General features: G+C 38.0%; 1 protein-coding gene across 5 annotated transcripts in view; it reads right to left on the bottom strand.

Annotated features, from left to right (window-relative positions):
- Positions 1–17,312, bottom strand: part of LOC110540127 (amine sulfotransferase-like) — a 139,132-nt gene that overhangs the window by 24,157 nt on the left and 97,663 nt on the right. For 4 of the 5 annotated variants that reach the window (XM_060373643.1, XM_060373642.1, XM_060373644.1 and 1 more), the window contains exons 2-4: positions 14,637–14,788; positions 1,599–1,807; positions 112–238 (exon numbers count right to left, since the gene is read on the bottom strand). In XM_060373643.1, coding sequence (XP_060229626.1) covers positions 112–238; positions 1,599–1,807; positions 14,637–14,778 — 478 coding nt within the window. In that variant the 5' untranslated portion in view covers positions 14,779–14,788. Of the gene's footprint in view, positions 1–111; positions 239–1,598; positions 1,808–10,951; positions 11,068–14,636; positions 14,789–17,312 lie in introns of those variants that run through there. The other variant, XM_060373646.1, reaches the window with a different exon arrangement.

Consider the following 17,312-nt stretch of genomic DNA (forward strand, 5'->3'; position numbering starts at 1 on the left):
TTATTGCTCTTTAACTGTCCCCTCAACCTCTTAGATATATGTTCTGTACATTGAGATGGTATAAATATCATCTCTACTTTTTAGACAAGTAAGAGGGGTAAATGTTTTTACCTTTACCATCTAGAAATTTTTCCAGAAAATGTTCTATGATGTCTGTAGATTCCATGGTTAACAACCAATTTGAAAAATAGAAATATGAAATCAAAACATCTTTGGGATTTCTGTAAATATAAAGAATCTGCAGAAAAAAAACCACAAAGCTACTTTAATAATTCTAGGTTCCCCTTTTAATTTCTGATCAATTATATGATAATTTATTTTCCAAAGAAATCAGTGTTTTCAGTCAGGTAATATTTATTAAAGTGTAGTTGGTTATCAACTTGTTTCATGCTATAAAAAGTAAAGGACTATTTTCATTTACATATTATTCCATACATGCACAAGAAGGCAGGTCAGCTTCCCTAGAAATTGTATTATTTGTAATGTTGATAAATATAGTAAATACATTTTCCTAAGGGAAATGACATTCATTGAGTTTTCTAAGCCATTTGATATGCAGCCAAGGTAGTACTGAAAATAGAAAAAAATGAACTACTATCTTGGTACAAACAAAAATAATATCCACATTTAAAAGGAAAATTCTCTCATACTATTATGCATAGTAACTAACACATTTATTAAGAATGTTAGACCAAAATAAATATATGTTTAGTATTAAACCAAGGAAATAGTTCTTAAATAAGTTATTGTTATTATTGCTTTGTTAGGTATGTATGCATATATATGGGATTTTTTTAGAAAGGAACTAAATTATTTGGGAGGGTAGGTATGGAAGAGATTCTGGAAGTACTTGCAAAGGGGTAGAATATGGTAAACATACATTCAGTTTAAAATGTGTTTTAAATAATAAAAATATAATAAAAAGAAATGAGGTAAATAATGAATTTATATTTTAAGAAGTCAGTATTTGATGATATTAAAGTTGAGTGTTACAAATCGAATTAAACCACAACATTACACAAAACTCTAAACCATAAGAAAAGCCACTAGTAAAGAATCCTAGTAAAAAGCCACATCAGAATCCACTAATGAAAGAATTCAAATCAGTAGGAAAATTATACTAAAGTTACAATAATGAAAAGCAAGACCAATGGTAGAGCCCTTTCACAGAATTATAAATGATCATGCTCAATAAATATCAAATATGTCTTGTCTCAATATTGAGCACATATATGCAATTTAAAAACAATGTGAAATACCGACAAATAACTGCCATGTTGACAAATATTTAAGTCTGATGTGTCAATTTCCTAGAGGAAAAGTAAGGATTCATCCTTTGCTGGTTTCAGCAATAATGATTATCCACTTTCTTCAGAAATACAGCCCCTCCTCTGTAAGTTGAGTAACTCTCATACTTGTGACTCTCTACTTCCCATTCATAGATGTGAATTCTAGGGAAGCTGCTGGAAGAATGCCCAGGAGACAAACTCAACAATGTTCAGATCACTGCACCATCACAGCACAAATACTGAAGTACTCATGTTATTCAATAATTAAGATACTGTATCTATGTAAAAAGAAAAAGCTCTATGACATACTTTAGCCTTTTTGCTCTTGAGACCTTTTGGTACTAAGTAATATGGAAGGTGGGAAGTAAAGATGCGAGGTGATGGCATTTTGACATAGTCTTGATCCATAATATTGTACTCCAAGAAAGGTATTGTATCAAATGTTTGGAGATTTCCATTGCTGTTCCGTTCACCCTCAAAATAAATCAAGAAAAGGATATACCGAACCCAGATGGTCCCTGTTAAAATAAATAACAAACCTCTTTTGAATTCTGCTGTAGGTTTAAATAATAAATATGTACAGTAATACCATCCATCATAATGTCTGATGCTTTTTTAATACTTCATTTGTATTTACAAACAAATATAGTTTTGCTTTATTTTTATCTGTGTTTAGGAATAAGATTAGAACAAGCATAATCAAAGGTCCTGAGTTCCCTTTTTATTTGTATAGTGTTTTTTTGTTGTTGTTGCTGCTGTTCTAATTTCTTGATAGTGAGTACTCAAATTATTCCTCTAGATTTTCCTTTCCAAAGAAAGTCTTTTTGGAGTCCTTTACTTCTCATGGACAGATACTATTTGTGGATATTAATAGATATGATATCATTATATCCCACATATACACACTGTGCTAAAATTGCATCAGAATGAGTAGCAATAATATAGTACTATATTTATAGTGGTGGTGATGATGACTGGAGCCTTATGGGTCATTTCTTCTTGGTCTTCATAAACATATTTATTTAAGTTATCCGTTGCCTTTTTACTGTGCATTGCAGGCAGTTCTATTTCTCTCTAAGACTTTCTTAGAAATTTGCTATAACAAAATTGAAAAGCATTCAGTTTTCTTTCCTTCCTGCTTTCTTAATTCCAACCCAAGGTTTCCATGTCCCCAACAATGGATTTTAAATACATTGTAGGGAAAAAAAAGAGGTCAAGGTTTATAGTTTTCTTACTGACTCTTGTATTAGTAACTATCATAATGGTGTTGATGAATACAATGAAAATATTTGGGAAATACATATGAATACCCAAACATGTTTTCACTTCAAACCAGTCTAGGCGTGATCAAATGTCATGGTACTAATGTTTGGCCTATTTCTTAATGATGATTCAAAATGATAAGCCAGTGCATATTTTTACTTAAGCATTCACTCTCATTATTCTGAGAAAGTGACACTAGTGAATTTAATGAAAGGGCCCCTGCAATTTTGAAATAACTATTCTTGGGAATATGTCAGAGACTCCAGAGATGTAGCAAGGAGGATAACATGTCCTATAGCCCATCATACTCCCTCATCGTTATTCTAGCCTTCATCCAGAACATCCATTACCAGTGAGCAATTCTCCATTGATAATTTTGTGTGTGTATGATCCCAAGCATTTAATTGTGATTACTCTGAGAAGTCTTTTTTTGCAATTTATTCATTATACATCTTGATTGAGGCCCCATTCCTCAACTCCTCCCAGTCTCAACTTTCCTACCTCTTTCCCATTTTCCTAGACTACTGAAAGGGGAGTTCTCCTCATCTGCGGCCTTCCCAAAGCTTATTGAGTCTCACCAGGACTGCCAGAATTGTAGCCTGGAAAGGGTGCCTCACCAGGAGCAAGTGATCAAAGAGCAAGCAATTGGGTTCATGATGGAAGCAGAGCATGCTCCCCTTACTCGGATGCCCACATGAAGACTGAACTGCCTGTAGGCTACATCTGAACATGGGTCTAGGTCTTCTCCATATATAGTCCTTGGTTGGGGCATCAGTCTCTCCAGGACCCTCTGGGCTCAGGTTTTTAGCTTTATTGGTCTCCTTGTGGGGCTCCTTCTTCCATAAGATTCCCTGCACTCTGTCCAAAGTTTGGCTGTGAGTCTTAGCATCTGCTTCAATTCCCTGGATAGCCATACTAAAAGCTACAGACCTAAAGAAGCTAAACAAGGAGGGCCCTTGTGAGGATGTTTAAATCTCATTCAGAATTGCAAACAAGATAGACACCTGAACTGGTGGAAGAGAGAGAACAGGATGGGGGCCTGTTTCCCATCCTGTTACTTCATAGAGGAACTAAGAAAAACTCTACCCAACAGGGAATCAAAGAAGATAATAGGTTATTTAAGGCACCAAACCAAGGGAGTGAAAGAATGAAGAGCTTGGTTTACCCTTTTCTCTTATTGCCATGATAAGATAGATTGGCAGTGCAGACCACAGCCAGAATACACCTCATGTGTATTCATGTGTGTGAATGTACAACATCTAAAATCAAATTGATCCCAGGTCCATACATTGAAAATTTTTCTATAAGGCTTTGATGTGGTTATACAATGGAAACTTAAAGTTAATCTCAGAATAATTATTTTGTCTCGCCAAATTTTTCTAATAAGAACTGTCAGAACACTGGGATAGGTGATGATTGGTGGAAAATAACCCTCTAAGAAAAAGCCACCCAAATGAGAGGGTTATGCTACTGCTGTTCCGTAAGTGTAAAACAAAACTAAACAAAAATAAAAGCTTCTATTCGTGAACAAGGTCTTTTTTTTTTAACAATAAACCAATATTTATGAACCTGCCAAAGTTTAACTTGTCAGTGTATACAAACACAAACACGTGCAGGCAAGCCTGCATTTGGCCTTCTGCGACTGTGTACTTTCCTCCCACAGGTACAGATAGTGCACCAATGCACATGCTGAACCACTCTCAGCTTCCTGAAGAACTCTGCAGATGCCAGAGATATACAGTACCAGTCTGAAGTGCAGAATCCAGAAACAAACAGGGAAGGTTTCAGATAGGCCAATGGTCAGGGGAAGGCGAGAGAACACATCCAATATAAATCAGGACATCATGACTTCACCAACAACCCCGAAAATTGATGGATACTCCAATTCATCAGAAGCACAGGGGAAATTACTTTAAAGCTATGCTTACCCAAGTATTTAAGGCTCATAAAGAGGAAACAAATAATTCTCTCAGAGCAATAGCCATGCAAAGTTAGACAGTTAAAGATGAAATGAAAATTTTTATCAAAGATCTGGCCAGTCAGTTGGAGGCAAAGAAAAAGAAAATGGACAAAATTCTTAAAAAACACAGGCAAATATGGCCAAACAAATAGAGGCACAAGTAGAGGTACAATTAATGGCATATGGAGAGGAAAAGAACAACAAAACATAGAGACCATGATAGAGAGACAGGAATCCATATTCAAACAGATGAAGGAAATGGTGCAAGGCATGAGAACAGAATTAGAATCAATAAAGAAAACAGAAACGGAAAAAAACCTGGAGTTGGAGAACTTGGAGAAAAGATCAGAAACCACAAATTGTAAGCATCACCAACAGAATTCAAGAGATGGAAGAGAGAATCTCTGAAGCTGAAGATACACTCACAGAAATTGATACTTCTCTCAAAGAAAAATTAAAATCAGAAAGTTCCAAACACAAAATATCCAAAAATCAAGGACGCCATGAAAAGACAAAATCTAAGAATAAGAGCAATTGATGAAAAAGAAGACTCCAGGCTCCAAGGTCCAGAAAATATTTTCAAGAAATACATAGAAGAAAATTTTCCCAACTTAAAGAAATAGATGTTCATAAATATACAAAAGGCCTACAGAACACCAAATAGATTAGAACAGAAAAGAAACACATCACGTCACATCATAATCAAAACACTAAATCTACAGAACAAAGATAAAAGCAGCAAGGGAAAAAGGCCAAGTAACATATGAAGGTAGATCTATCAGAATCACACCGGACTTCTCATCAGAAACCATGAAAGCCAGAAGGGCCTGGGCAGGTGTCATGCAGAATCTAAGAGACCACAGATGCCAACCCAGACTACTATACCCTGCAAAGCTTTCAATCAACATAAATGGAGAAAACAAAACATTCCATGACAAAAGTAAATTTATGCAATATCTACACAGCAAACCAGCCCTACAGAAGATACTAGAAGGAAAACTCCAGTCCAATGAAAACAACTTCACCCAAGAAAACATAGCATACAGATAATATCCCAACAATAAATAAAAGAAAAAAGCAATAGAATACAGTAAGACCACTGACTCCAATATAAAAGGAATTAACATTCATTAGTCACTATTATCTATCAACATCAATGGCCTCAACTCTCCAGTAAAAAGACAGAGACTAACAGAATGGGTGCAGAAACAGGATCCAACATTCTGCTGCATCAAAGAAAGGCACCTCTGTAACAAAGACAAATACTTCCTCAGAGTAAAGGGCTGGAAAAATGTCTTTCAAGCAAACGGACCCAGAAAATAAGCTGCAGTAGCTATCCTAATACCTAATAAAATAGATTTTCAACCAAAATTAATAAAAAATGATGTGGAGGGGCACCACATTCTCATCAAAGGAAAAATCCACCACGAGGACATCACAATTCTGAACATCTATGCCCAAAATACAAGAGTGCCTACATTCATAAAGGAAACATTATTAAAAATCAATTCATGGACAGTACAAGATGGCTGCACCAGGAGAACACTGCACCTGAGGAGCAGGACAATATTTTCCGTACAGCGACCAATACACTAAACTCTAGGCCCTAAAACAACAGCGATTGTGTTTCCCAGGTGAGAGGAAACCCCCACGGTGTGGGAATCAGGCGGGTCCATGCTCAGGTCACCCAGCCAGAACCCAGAAGAGATGCTGGGTCCCGCAGGCACTAGGTCGCCAGACCCGAGCCACACACCTGCATGTCCTGATCACCTTCCCAAGCAGTTTGGTGAGCACAAAAATAACACCAGAGACTGGGTGTCCCAGTCGCAAGAAAACCCTACAGGGAAGGAAGGAAATGGTACTGACTTGGTCACCCATTCTTCCCTAAAAAAAGTCTCACAGAACAGCAGGTACAAGCCTCCATCACTGAACTGGACTCCAGCCACGGGCACAGACAGTTGCTGTTCGCCCAGCTCTCTGGCACAGACAGAGCTGTGTGCCCCAGGGCAGTAGAGACTGGGAGTCACTGTCAGGAGAAATCCTCACAGGAAAAGAAGCAAAGGGCACAGACTTAGGCCACCCAGTATATCCCTGAAATAGGTCCAGCAGACTGGTCTAACCCAGGGACCTGCTGTGCACCTGATAGCCTGCTGTTACCAGGAGAGTGGTACCCAACTGCCACAGATTACTGGATGGGTACTGGGGCACAGAGCCCCAACCTCAGACCTATAAAAGCCCGGAATACCCAAAATCAACCCCCAGATACTGCTCCAAGGGGCAACCAGTTATCCCTAACAAAATTGACCAAACTATGGGACACACAGATTACAGCAGCAGATCACTAAATTTACAGCAAGAAACCCAGAAGGAGGGCAGCTGTCTTCAGGACTTCTCTGGGTGAGAGGAGAACCCTCTCAACCAACAAGGACCACAGTTACCACTCAGGACTCTATGCCTGAGGTGAGCAGCGGCAACTCCTGAAAAACACAGGCCATCCAGATACTATACACAATAAGCTGAGAAGGCTTCCTGCAGGAAGAAGCATCTTCCTGCCAAGGGGATTCTCTCTACCACAGGATTCCAGGAACCACCAGAAACTAACTCCAAACTCCTAAGATAACCCAATGGGTAGAGGCCAGCATAAAAGCTCAACCAACAAAAGACAGAGCAATATGGCATCTCCAGACCCAGTTATCCAGGGGCAAGTAGCCCTGGACACCCCAGCATATTTGAAATCCAAGAAGATGACCTAATATCTATGCTCATGAAAAGGTTAACAGGGGAAACAAATAAAATATGTATAAGACCTAGAGGAAGATAAACTGAGACAGATACAGAGGAAGTTGGAGCCAAACAGTCTGTGGCCTTTAGAGAGGAAATGCTTAAATCTGAAAGAAATAAAAGAAACAGAGGATTGTTCAAACAAACAGAAGGAATTGAAGGAAAAACAGTAAAATTCAGTCAGACAGGTGAAGGAAATCAACAAAACGGCTCAAGATCTGAAGATAGAATTAAAAAAATGAAAGAAAACACAAATGGAGGAAATTGTGGAGAGAAAGAACTTAGGGAAGAAAACAGGGACTATAGATGTTAGCATAACCAATAGACTAAAAGATGGAAGAAAGAATCTCAGGTGTGGAAGATACAATGGAAGAAATAGATGTATCTGACAAAGAAAATGTCAAATCTAAAAAATTCCTGACACAGACTGTCCAAGAAATTCAAGACAACATAAAAAGACAAAACCTAAGAATAATAGGAATAAAGGAAAAAGAAGATTCCTTTCTCCAAAGCCCAGAAAATATTTTCAACAAAATCATTGAAGAAAATTTCCCCAACTTAAAGGAGAGGCCAATAAGAATACAAGAGACCTACAGAACATGCAATAAATTAGACCAGAAAAGAAAATCCTCTGCCACATAATAATCAAAACAGTAAGTATACAGAACAAAGAAAAAACACTAAAAGCTGCAAAGTGAATAAAGTGTTATAAATAAAATAAAATTTAAAAAATGTTATTAAAAAACTCAATTCACACATCAATCCCAACACCTTAATAGTGGGAGACTTCAATTCCCCACTTTCACCAAGAGACAGATCTTCTGGACAGAAGCCCAATGAAGAAATAAAGGCACTTACAGAGGTCCTAAATCAAATGGACCTAATAGATATCTATAGAACTCTCTACCCATAATGAAAAGAGTATACCTTCTTTTTAGCACCTCATGGAACCTTCTCCAACACAGACCATATAGTTGGTCACAAAGCAAGCATCAACGTATACAAGAGGATTGAAATAATCCCCTGTATTATATCTGACCACCATGGACTACAGCTGGAATTCAACAACAATGGAATTAGAAAAAAGTCTACAAGCACATGGAAACTGAACAACTTGCTACTCAATGACAGCTTGGTTAAGGAAGAAATAAAGAAAGAAATTAAAGACTTCCTAGAATTCAAATAAAATGAAGGTACAACATCCCCTAATTTATGGGACACAATAAAAGCAGTGCTCAGAGGAAAATTCATAGCACTAAGTGCCTTCAAGAAGAAATTTCTGACATCTCGTACAAGCAACTTAATGGCACAACTGATATCCCTAGAAAAAAAAATAAACAAATACACCCAATAGGAGCAGATGGCTGAAAATAATCAAACTCAAGGCTGAAACCAATCAAGTAGAAACAAATAAAACTATTCAAAGAATCAATGAAACCAAGAACTGGTTCTTTGAGAAAATCAACATGATAGACAAACCTTTAGCCAAACTAAAAGGCAGAGAGAAACTATCCAAATCAGCAAAATCAGAAATGAAAAGGGGGACGTAACTACAGACAGTGAGGAAACCCAAACAATCATTAGGTCATATTACTAAAGCCTATATGCCACAAAATTCGACAAACTAAAAGAAATTGACAATTTTCTAAATAGAGTCCATCTACCAAAATCAAATCAAGATCAGGTAGAAAGATTGAATAGTCCTATATCCCCCAAGGAAATAAAAGCTGTCATCAAGAGTCTCACTTGCAATAATAGCCCTGGGCCAGATGGATTCAGTGTAGAATTCTACCAGACCTTCAAAGAAGTGCTAACTCCAATTCTCTCCAAACTATTCCACAAAATAAAAAAAGAAGGGACATTACCAAACTCATTCTATGAAGCCACAGTCACCTTGATATCTAAACCATACAAAGACCCAACAAAAAAAGAGAACTTCAGACCTATCTCTCTTAAGAACATTGATACAGAAATACTCAACAAAATATTTGCAAACCGAATCCAAGAACACATGAGAGATATCATCTACCATGACCAAGTAGGCTTCATCCCAGGCATGCAAGGGTGCTTCAAAATACAGATTTCCATCAATGTAATTCAACACATAAACAAACTGAAGGAAAAAAAAAAAACACATGAACATCTCCATAGATACTGAAAAAGCATTTGACAAAGTCCAACACCCATTCATGTTTAAAGTCTTGGAGAGATCAGGGATACAAGGCCATACCTAAGCATAGTAAAGGCAATATACAGCAAGCCTAGAGCCAATATAAAACTCTATGGAGAGAAACTTAAATCAATCCCACTGAAATCAGGAACAAGACAAGGCTGCCCACTCTCTCCATATCTCTTCAACATAGTACTAGAAGTCCTAGCTAAAGCAATAAAACAGTTGAAGGGGATATAAATTGAAAAGGAAGATTTGCAGATGATATGATAGCATACATGAGGGACCCCAAAAATTCAACCAGAGAAGTCCTTCAGCTGATAAACACTTTCACCAAAGTGGCAGGATACAAAATCAACTCAAAAAAATCAGAAGCCCTACTGTATACCAAAAACAAAAGGGCAGAGGAAGAACTCAGGGAAACAACACCCTTCACAATAGCCACTATTAACATAAAGTACCTTGGGGTGACTTTAACCAAGTAGGTGAAAGACCTGTTTGAAAAAAACTATAAGTCTCTGAAGAAAAAAATTGAAGAAGATATCAGAAGATGGAAAGAACTCCCGTGCTCATGGATTGGTAGGATTAACATTGTGAAAATGGCCATCCTGCCAAAAGCAATCTACCAATTCAATGCAATCCCATCAAAATCCCAAATCAGTTCTTTTTTAATTTAATTTAATTTCATTTTATTAATTACACTTTATTCACTTTGTATCTACCCATAAGCTCCTACCTTCTCCCCTCCTCATCCCACCCTCCCTCCCCTTTTTTCACGCATGCACTTCCCCGAAAGTCCACTGATAAGGGAGGTCCTCCTCTCCTTCGTTCTGATCTTAGTCTAACAGATCACATCAGGAGTGGCTGCATTGCCATCTTCTGTGGCCTTGTAAGGGTGCTCCCCCCTAAGGGGGAGGTGATCAAAGAGCAGGCCAATCAAATTATGTCAGAGGCAGTCCCTCTTCCCATTTCTATGTAACCCACTTGGACACTAAAATGCCATGGGCTACATGTGTGCAGGGGTTCTAGGTTATCTCCATGTCTGGTACTTGGTTGGAGTATGAGTCTCTGGGATAACCCCTTTGTTCAAATTTTCTGGTTTTGTTGCTCTCCTGGTGGGGATCCTGTCCTCTCCAGATCTTACTATTTCCCACTTCTTACATAAGATTCCATGCACTGTGCCCAACAGTTGGCCCTAAGTCTCAGCATCTGCTTTGATAGTCTGTAGGGCAGAGCCTTTCAGAGGCCATCTGTGGCAGGTTTCTATGTTGTTTCCTGTTTTCATCTGATGTCCATCCTCTTTGCCTTTTGGGATGGGGATTGAACATTTTAGTCAGGGTCCTCTCTCTTGATTAGTTTCTTTAGATGTACAGATTTTAGTAGGTTTATCCTATGTTATATGACTATATGAGTGAGTATATAACATGTGTGTCTTCTGCTTCTGGCACACCTCACTCAGGATGATCCCTTCCAGGTCCCACCATTTACCTGCAAATTTCATGATTTCCTTATTTTTCATTGCAGAGTAATATTCCATTGTGTAGATGTACCACAATTTATGCATCCATTCTTCAGTTGAGGGGCATCTGGGTTGTTTCCAGCTTCTGGTGATTACAAATAAAGCTGCTACAAACATGGTTGAGCAACTGTCCTTATTGTTTGAAGATCCAGCCATACCACTCCTAGGTATATAATCCAACTCAGTTCCTTACAGACCTTGAAAGAAAGATTCTCAGTTTCATATGGAGAAAAAAATCTCCAAAACGATCCTGTACAAGAACAGATTATCTGGGGGTATCTCAATCCCCATTCTCAAGCTGCACTATAGAGCAATAGTAAAAAAAAATGCATAGTATTGGCATAGAAACAGAAAAGAGGATCAATGGAACCGAATAGAAGACACAGAAATAAACCCACACATCTATGAATACTTGATTTTTGACAAAGAATCCAAAATCATTCAATGGAAAAAAGACAGCATCTTCAACAAATGGTGCTGGTCCAACTGGATGTCTACATGCTGTAAAATGAAAATAGGTCCATATTTATCACCCTGCACAAAACTAAAGTCCAAATGGATTAAAGACCTCAACATGAAACCAGATACTCTAAATTGTGTAGAAGAAAAAATGGGGAAGAGCCTAGAACTCATTGGCACAGAAGATAACTTCCTGAACAGAACACCAACAGCACAGGTTCTAAGAGCAACAATCAATAAATAGGACCTCATGAAACTGAAAAGCTTCTGTCAAGCAAAAGATATTGTCGACAGAACAAAATGAGAGTGTACAGACTGGGAAAGTATCTTCACCAACCCTGTATCTGACAGAGGGCTGATATCCAGCATATATAAAGAACTAAAGAAGTTAAAAAGCAACAAACCAAGTAATCCAATTAAAAAATGGGGTATGGAACTAAACAGAATTCTCTGTAGAGGAATATAGAATGGCAGAGAAACACTGAAAGAAAATGCTCAAACTCATTAGCCATCAGGGAAATGCAAATCAAAACAACCCTGAGATTTCACCTTACACCCATCAGAATGGCTAAGATGAATAACTCAAGTGACAACACATGCTGAAGAGTTTGTGGAGAAAGGGGAACCCTCCTCCATTGCTGGTGGTAATATAAACTTGTACAACCACTTTGGGAGTCAATATGGTGCTTTCACAGACAATTAGGAATAGTGCTTCCTCAAGACCCAGCTATACCACTCCTAGGTATATACCCAAAATTTGCTCAAGTACACAACAAGGACATTTGCTCAGCCATGAATGTAGCAGCTTTATGTGTAATAGCCAGAACTTGGAAACAACCCAGATGTCCCTCAACGGAGGAATAGATACAAAAATTGTGGTATTTTTACATAATAGAATACTACTCTACAATCAAAAACAAAGAAATCATTACATTTGCAGACAGATGGTGGGATTTAGAAAAGATCATTCTGAGTGAGGTATCCCAGAAGGAGAAAGATACACATGGTATATACTCACTCATAAAGTCCTATAAGATATGATAAACATAATGAAATCTACACACCTAAAGAAGATAATCAAGAAAGTGGACACAGACGAAGATGATCAATCCTCATTTAGAAAGACAAATGGGATGTGCATTTAAGGTATGACAGGAATCTACTGCAAAAGGCATTTGAAAGACTCTACCTAGCAGTGTTTCAAAGCAGACATTAAGACTCAAAACCAAACCCTCGGCAGAGTGCAGGGAATCATATGAAAAAAAGGGGAGTTAGTATGATATGGAAAGGATAGGAGCTCTACAAGGACCAAATATATCCGGGCACAGGATCTTTTCTGAGACTGACACTCAACCAAGGACCATCTATGGATATAACCTAGAACTTCTGCTCGGATGTGGCCCATGGTTGCTCAGTAACCAAATAGTTTTCTAAAGTAAGGGGAACAAGGACTATTTCTAACAGGATCTCAAGGTCAGGCTCCTTGACTCCCCCCACCCCCAGGGGATGAGCAGTCCTGTTAGGTCACAGAGGAGGACTCTACAGCCAACCCTGAAGATACCTGATAAAACAGGGTCAAATGAAAGGGGAGGAGGTCCTCCCCTATAAGTGGATTTGGAAAGGGGAAGGGAGGAGACCAGGGAGGGTGTGTGGGGTTGAGGAGGGACTGAGGGGGCGGGATACAGCGGGGACACAGAGTTAACAAAATGTAACTAAAAAGAAAAACAAAATTAAAAAAAAAAGAAAGACAAATGGGAGGTGCATTAGACATAGGAGAAAACAAGCAACAGGACAGGAGCCTATGGCATAGGGCCCCTGAAATACTCTACCTAGCAGTGTATCAAAGCAGATACTAAGACTCATAACCAAACCTTTGGCAGAATGCAGGGAATCATATGAAAGAAGGGGCAGTTAGTATGACTTGGAAAGGATAGGAGCTCCACAAGGACCAAATATATCTGGGCACAGGAGTCTTTTCTGAGACTGACACTCCAACAAGGAGTATGTATTGGTATAACCTAGAACCTCTGCTTGGATGAAGCCCGTGATAGCTCAGGAACCAATTGGTTTCCCCTCTTAAGGGGAACAGGGACTATTTCTGACAGGAACTCAATGGCAGGCTCTTTGACCTCCCCACTCCCCAAGGGAGGATCAGTCTGCTAGGCCACAGAGAAGGACTGTGTAGCCAGTCCTGAAGATACCTGATAAAACAGGGTCAGGTGAAAGGGGAGGAATTCCTTCCCGATCAATAGACTTGGAAAGGGATGGGTAGGGAGATAAGGGCGGGTGGGTTGGAAGGAATGAAGGAGTGGGATATAGTTGGGATACAGAGTTAATAAAATATAACTAATAATAAAAAAAGAAAATTCATGTGTACTTATGCATGTATATTTCTGTGTATGTGTTTGTGTTTGCATGTGTGTGTGCTTCTTAAACTGTGTGAAGTACACCGAAATTCTTTGAAATATTTTTGAAGTTCACACTATGTGGTAGAAAACTCATCTTAAAAAATTTATTTCTAATATCAGAGATCAGACCTCTACTCTTGCCTGATGCGTCTAAAACAAAAAGGGGGAACTGTAGAGAGCTGTGTAATGTCGCGCCTTAAAGATGGAGCTGGTTTCCGCCTTCCACCTTCCCGATGGTGAGTGCTCTCTGTCACAAACAACTCCACATTTGGCTAAGGCTGAGGATCTGGCTTGCTTCCATGTATGTGGACCTATCTGCATTGCCCACGTGGCACGCCTGGGTTAGCTACCCAGAGGCTATTTAAGCTGTGGGCTGGCTTTCCCCAGGGTCCGAGGATTGTTCAAGGTTCCTGAATAAACTGTATTGAAAAGAAAAAAAAAGAAGCATTTGCAATAAAAAGAAAAGGTTTCTGAATGTGCCATTCCTGTCCACCAGAGTGAACAGGTCAGAGCCGACCAAATGTTGGCTCTTGGCTGTATGCTGCACATCTCATTTCTTTGACATTCCTACTCAGCATCAGAATGTATAGTATATGCATTCATGGTAGATTTCTGTCCTATAGATTGAGTTTCATTTATATTTTATCTGACCATAAATTGTTATGTAAATGTAGGTTTCTGCAAATATTATGTAAATGCTCTTGGTGAATGGACAAGAACCAATTTCTCACACACAAGAATAACATAAAGGAGGCATTATTAGCACTTGGCCTATTCCTGGCATTACCAGATTTTGGATAGGTGATGAGGAAGACATCATCATCGCGAATTTCAATATCTTCCATCTTTTCTAACTCCTCAGTGTTCACCAATTTTTTGTTAAAATTAAATCCTTTAAAGTTTAACAAATATTCATTTGAATTGTCCATAATTATTCACCTAGAAGAAAAAAATATGAATTAATTTCATTGTGAAGTATTATACAATACTGAATAATAATTACTGAGAGGTCAATATGCATGAAAAACTATTTAAATATCTTTTTATAATTTTTAATTTTTATATTTATCAGATGTTATTTACTTTGTATCCCAGCAGTAGTCCCCACCCTCAATTCCTCCCAATCTTACCTTCCCTCATCTCCTCCCTACGCCTTTCCAACTCCACTAATAGTGGAAGTCCTCCTCCCCTTCCATCTGACCCTACCTTATGAGGTATCTTCAGGACTGACTACAATGTCCTCCTCTGTGGCCTAGCAAAAGTCATCTTCCCTCCATGGCGCAGTGGGGCATGAGGTCAAAGAGCCAGCCATTGAGTTCATGTCAGAGACAGTCCCTCTTCCCCTTACTAGGGAACCCAGTTGAATACTGAGCTACCATGGGCTACATCCAAGCAGGGGCTCTAGGTTATATCCCCATTTAAATATCTTAGGTGTATATTTACTCTGACAAATATATAGTGAATGACATAGATTTTGTTATATAAATATCATAATACTTCAATGATGTGACTTTTAAATCTTGTTAAATATGAGGAAACAAAGAGTAAATTGTTAAGTATACATTCCTGTAATTACATTGGGAAGGGTTATCACAAGTCTCAACATACAAATGAGAAAATGCAGCTACACAGAGGTCAACAAAACTATCCAAGTTTGCTCAGCTAGCCATCCTCAGGGGATTTCATAACAATTTGGAGAAAGTGTCCACGTATATATTCAATAATATATTGTATTTTTATTAGCTTCTTTTTTTTATTCTAGCAAAAATAAGAAACTCTTTAGGTTTGCTATTGGTATTTGATGTACAGTTTGAATAACCTGGTCTCTATGAGTGAGGGTTCCCTGAATTACTACTGAGTGGCTCTCTGAAATTAGTAACAACAGTGTATGTGCTTCTGAAAGATTACACACTTATACCTAAAAGGTCTGGTCTGAAACTTGTCATGATTTTCATTTCCAACCAAAGAACCTAACATCAGAATGTAATTTAAGTCTAACTTATAAATGAACTAAAAATATAAAGCACACAATCTCAGGATATGTCTGATCTTCTCAAAGCTTTATCAAGCCAAATATCTCTACCAGATCTGTAAGAGAATGCTCTCCTTAAAAGTAGTGGTGAGAGAATGCAAACACTTCTAATATTACTTTACTATTGGTATGCTTCCATACATTTGATTATTTTAAAAAATTAAGTTCCTCATTGCCAAACTCATTCTATAAACCACAGTCACTGTGAACTAGGTTTAGTTGTGTGTACCTAAACCACACAAAGACTCAACAAGGAAAGAACTTCAAATCATTTTCACTCATGAGCATCATTACAAAAATATTAAATAAAATAACTCAAACCAAATCCAAGAACACAACAAATTCATCATTCACCATGATCAAGTAGGCCAAGGATGGTTCCACATATGAAAATCCATCATGATAATCCATTACTTAAACAAACTCAAAAAATCATATAATATATTTCACTGGATGCATAAAAAGCCTTTGACAAAACAAAACAAAACAAAGCAACAACAACAACAACAACAACAAAAACACACACACAGCTATGGACACCTGATTTTTGACAAAGTTGCCAAAACCATACAATGGAGAAAAGATAGCATATTCAAGAAATGGTGCTGTTCTGACTGGATATCTAAATGTAGAAAAATGCAAATAGAGCCATACTTATCATCCTGTACACAATTAAAGTCCAAGTGGATTAAGACCTCAACATAAAACCAGACAAACTAAACCTGTTAGAAGAAAAAGTGGGGAAGATCCTTGAAGTCACTAACACGAGAGACTGTGTGCTGAACAGAACACCAAGAGCACAAGCTCTAAGATCAACAATCAAAACATGGGACCTCATGAAAACGAAAACTTCTGTAAAACAAAGAACACTGTCATCAGAATAAAATGACAGCCCACAGACTGGGAAAGGATCTTCACCAACCCTATATCTGACAGAGGGCTACTATTGCGAATATATAAAAAATTCAAGAAGTTAAAAAGCAACAAATCAAGTAATCCAATTAAAAAAATGGGGTGCAGAGATAAATAGAGAATTCTCAGTAGAGGAATATCGAATGGCAGAGAAACACTTAAAGAAATGCTCAAGGTCCATAATCATCAGGAAAATGAAAATCAAAAGGACTCTGAGATTTCAACTTATACCCATCAGAATGGCTAAGATCAAAAACTCAAGTGACAACACATGGTGGAGAGGATGTAGAGAAAGGGGAACCCTCCTCCATTGCTGGTGAGAATGTAAACTTGTACAACAACTTTGGAAATCAATCTAGCACTTTTTCAGAAAATTAGGAATAGTGCTACCTCAAGATCCAGCTATGCCCCTCCTAGGCATAGATCCCACGTATAGACATTTCCTCAACCATGTTCATAACACCTTTATTAATAATAGCCAGAATCTGGAAACAACCCAGATATCCCTCAATAAAAGAA

The sequence above is a fragment of the Meriones unguiculatus genome, chromosome 20, assembly GCF_030254825.1.
Source record: "Meriones unguiculatus strain TT.TT164.6M chromosome 20, Bangor_MerUng_6.1, whole genome shotgun sequence".
In the NCBI taxonomy this organism is placed as follows: Eukaryota; Metazoa; Chordata; class Mammalia; order Rodentia; family Muridae; genus Meriones; species Meriones unguiculatus.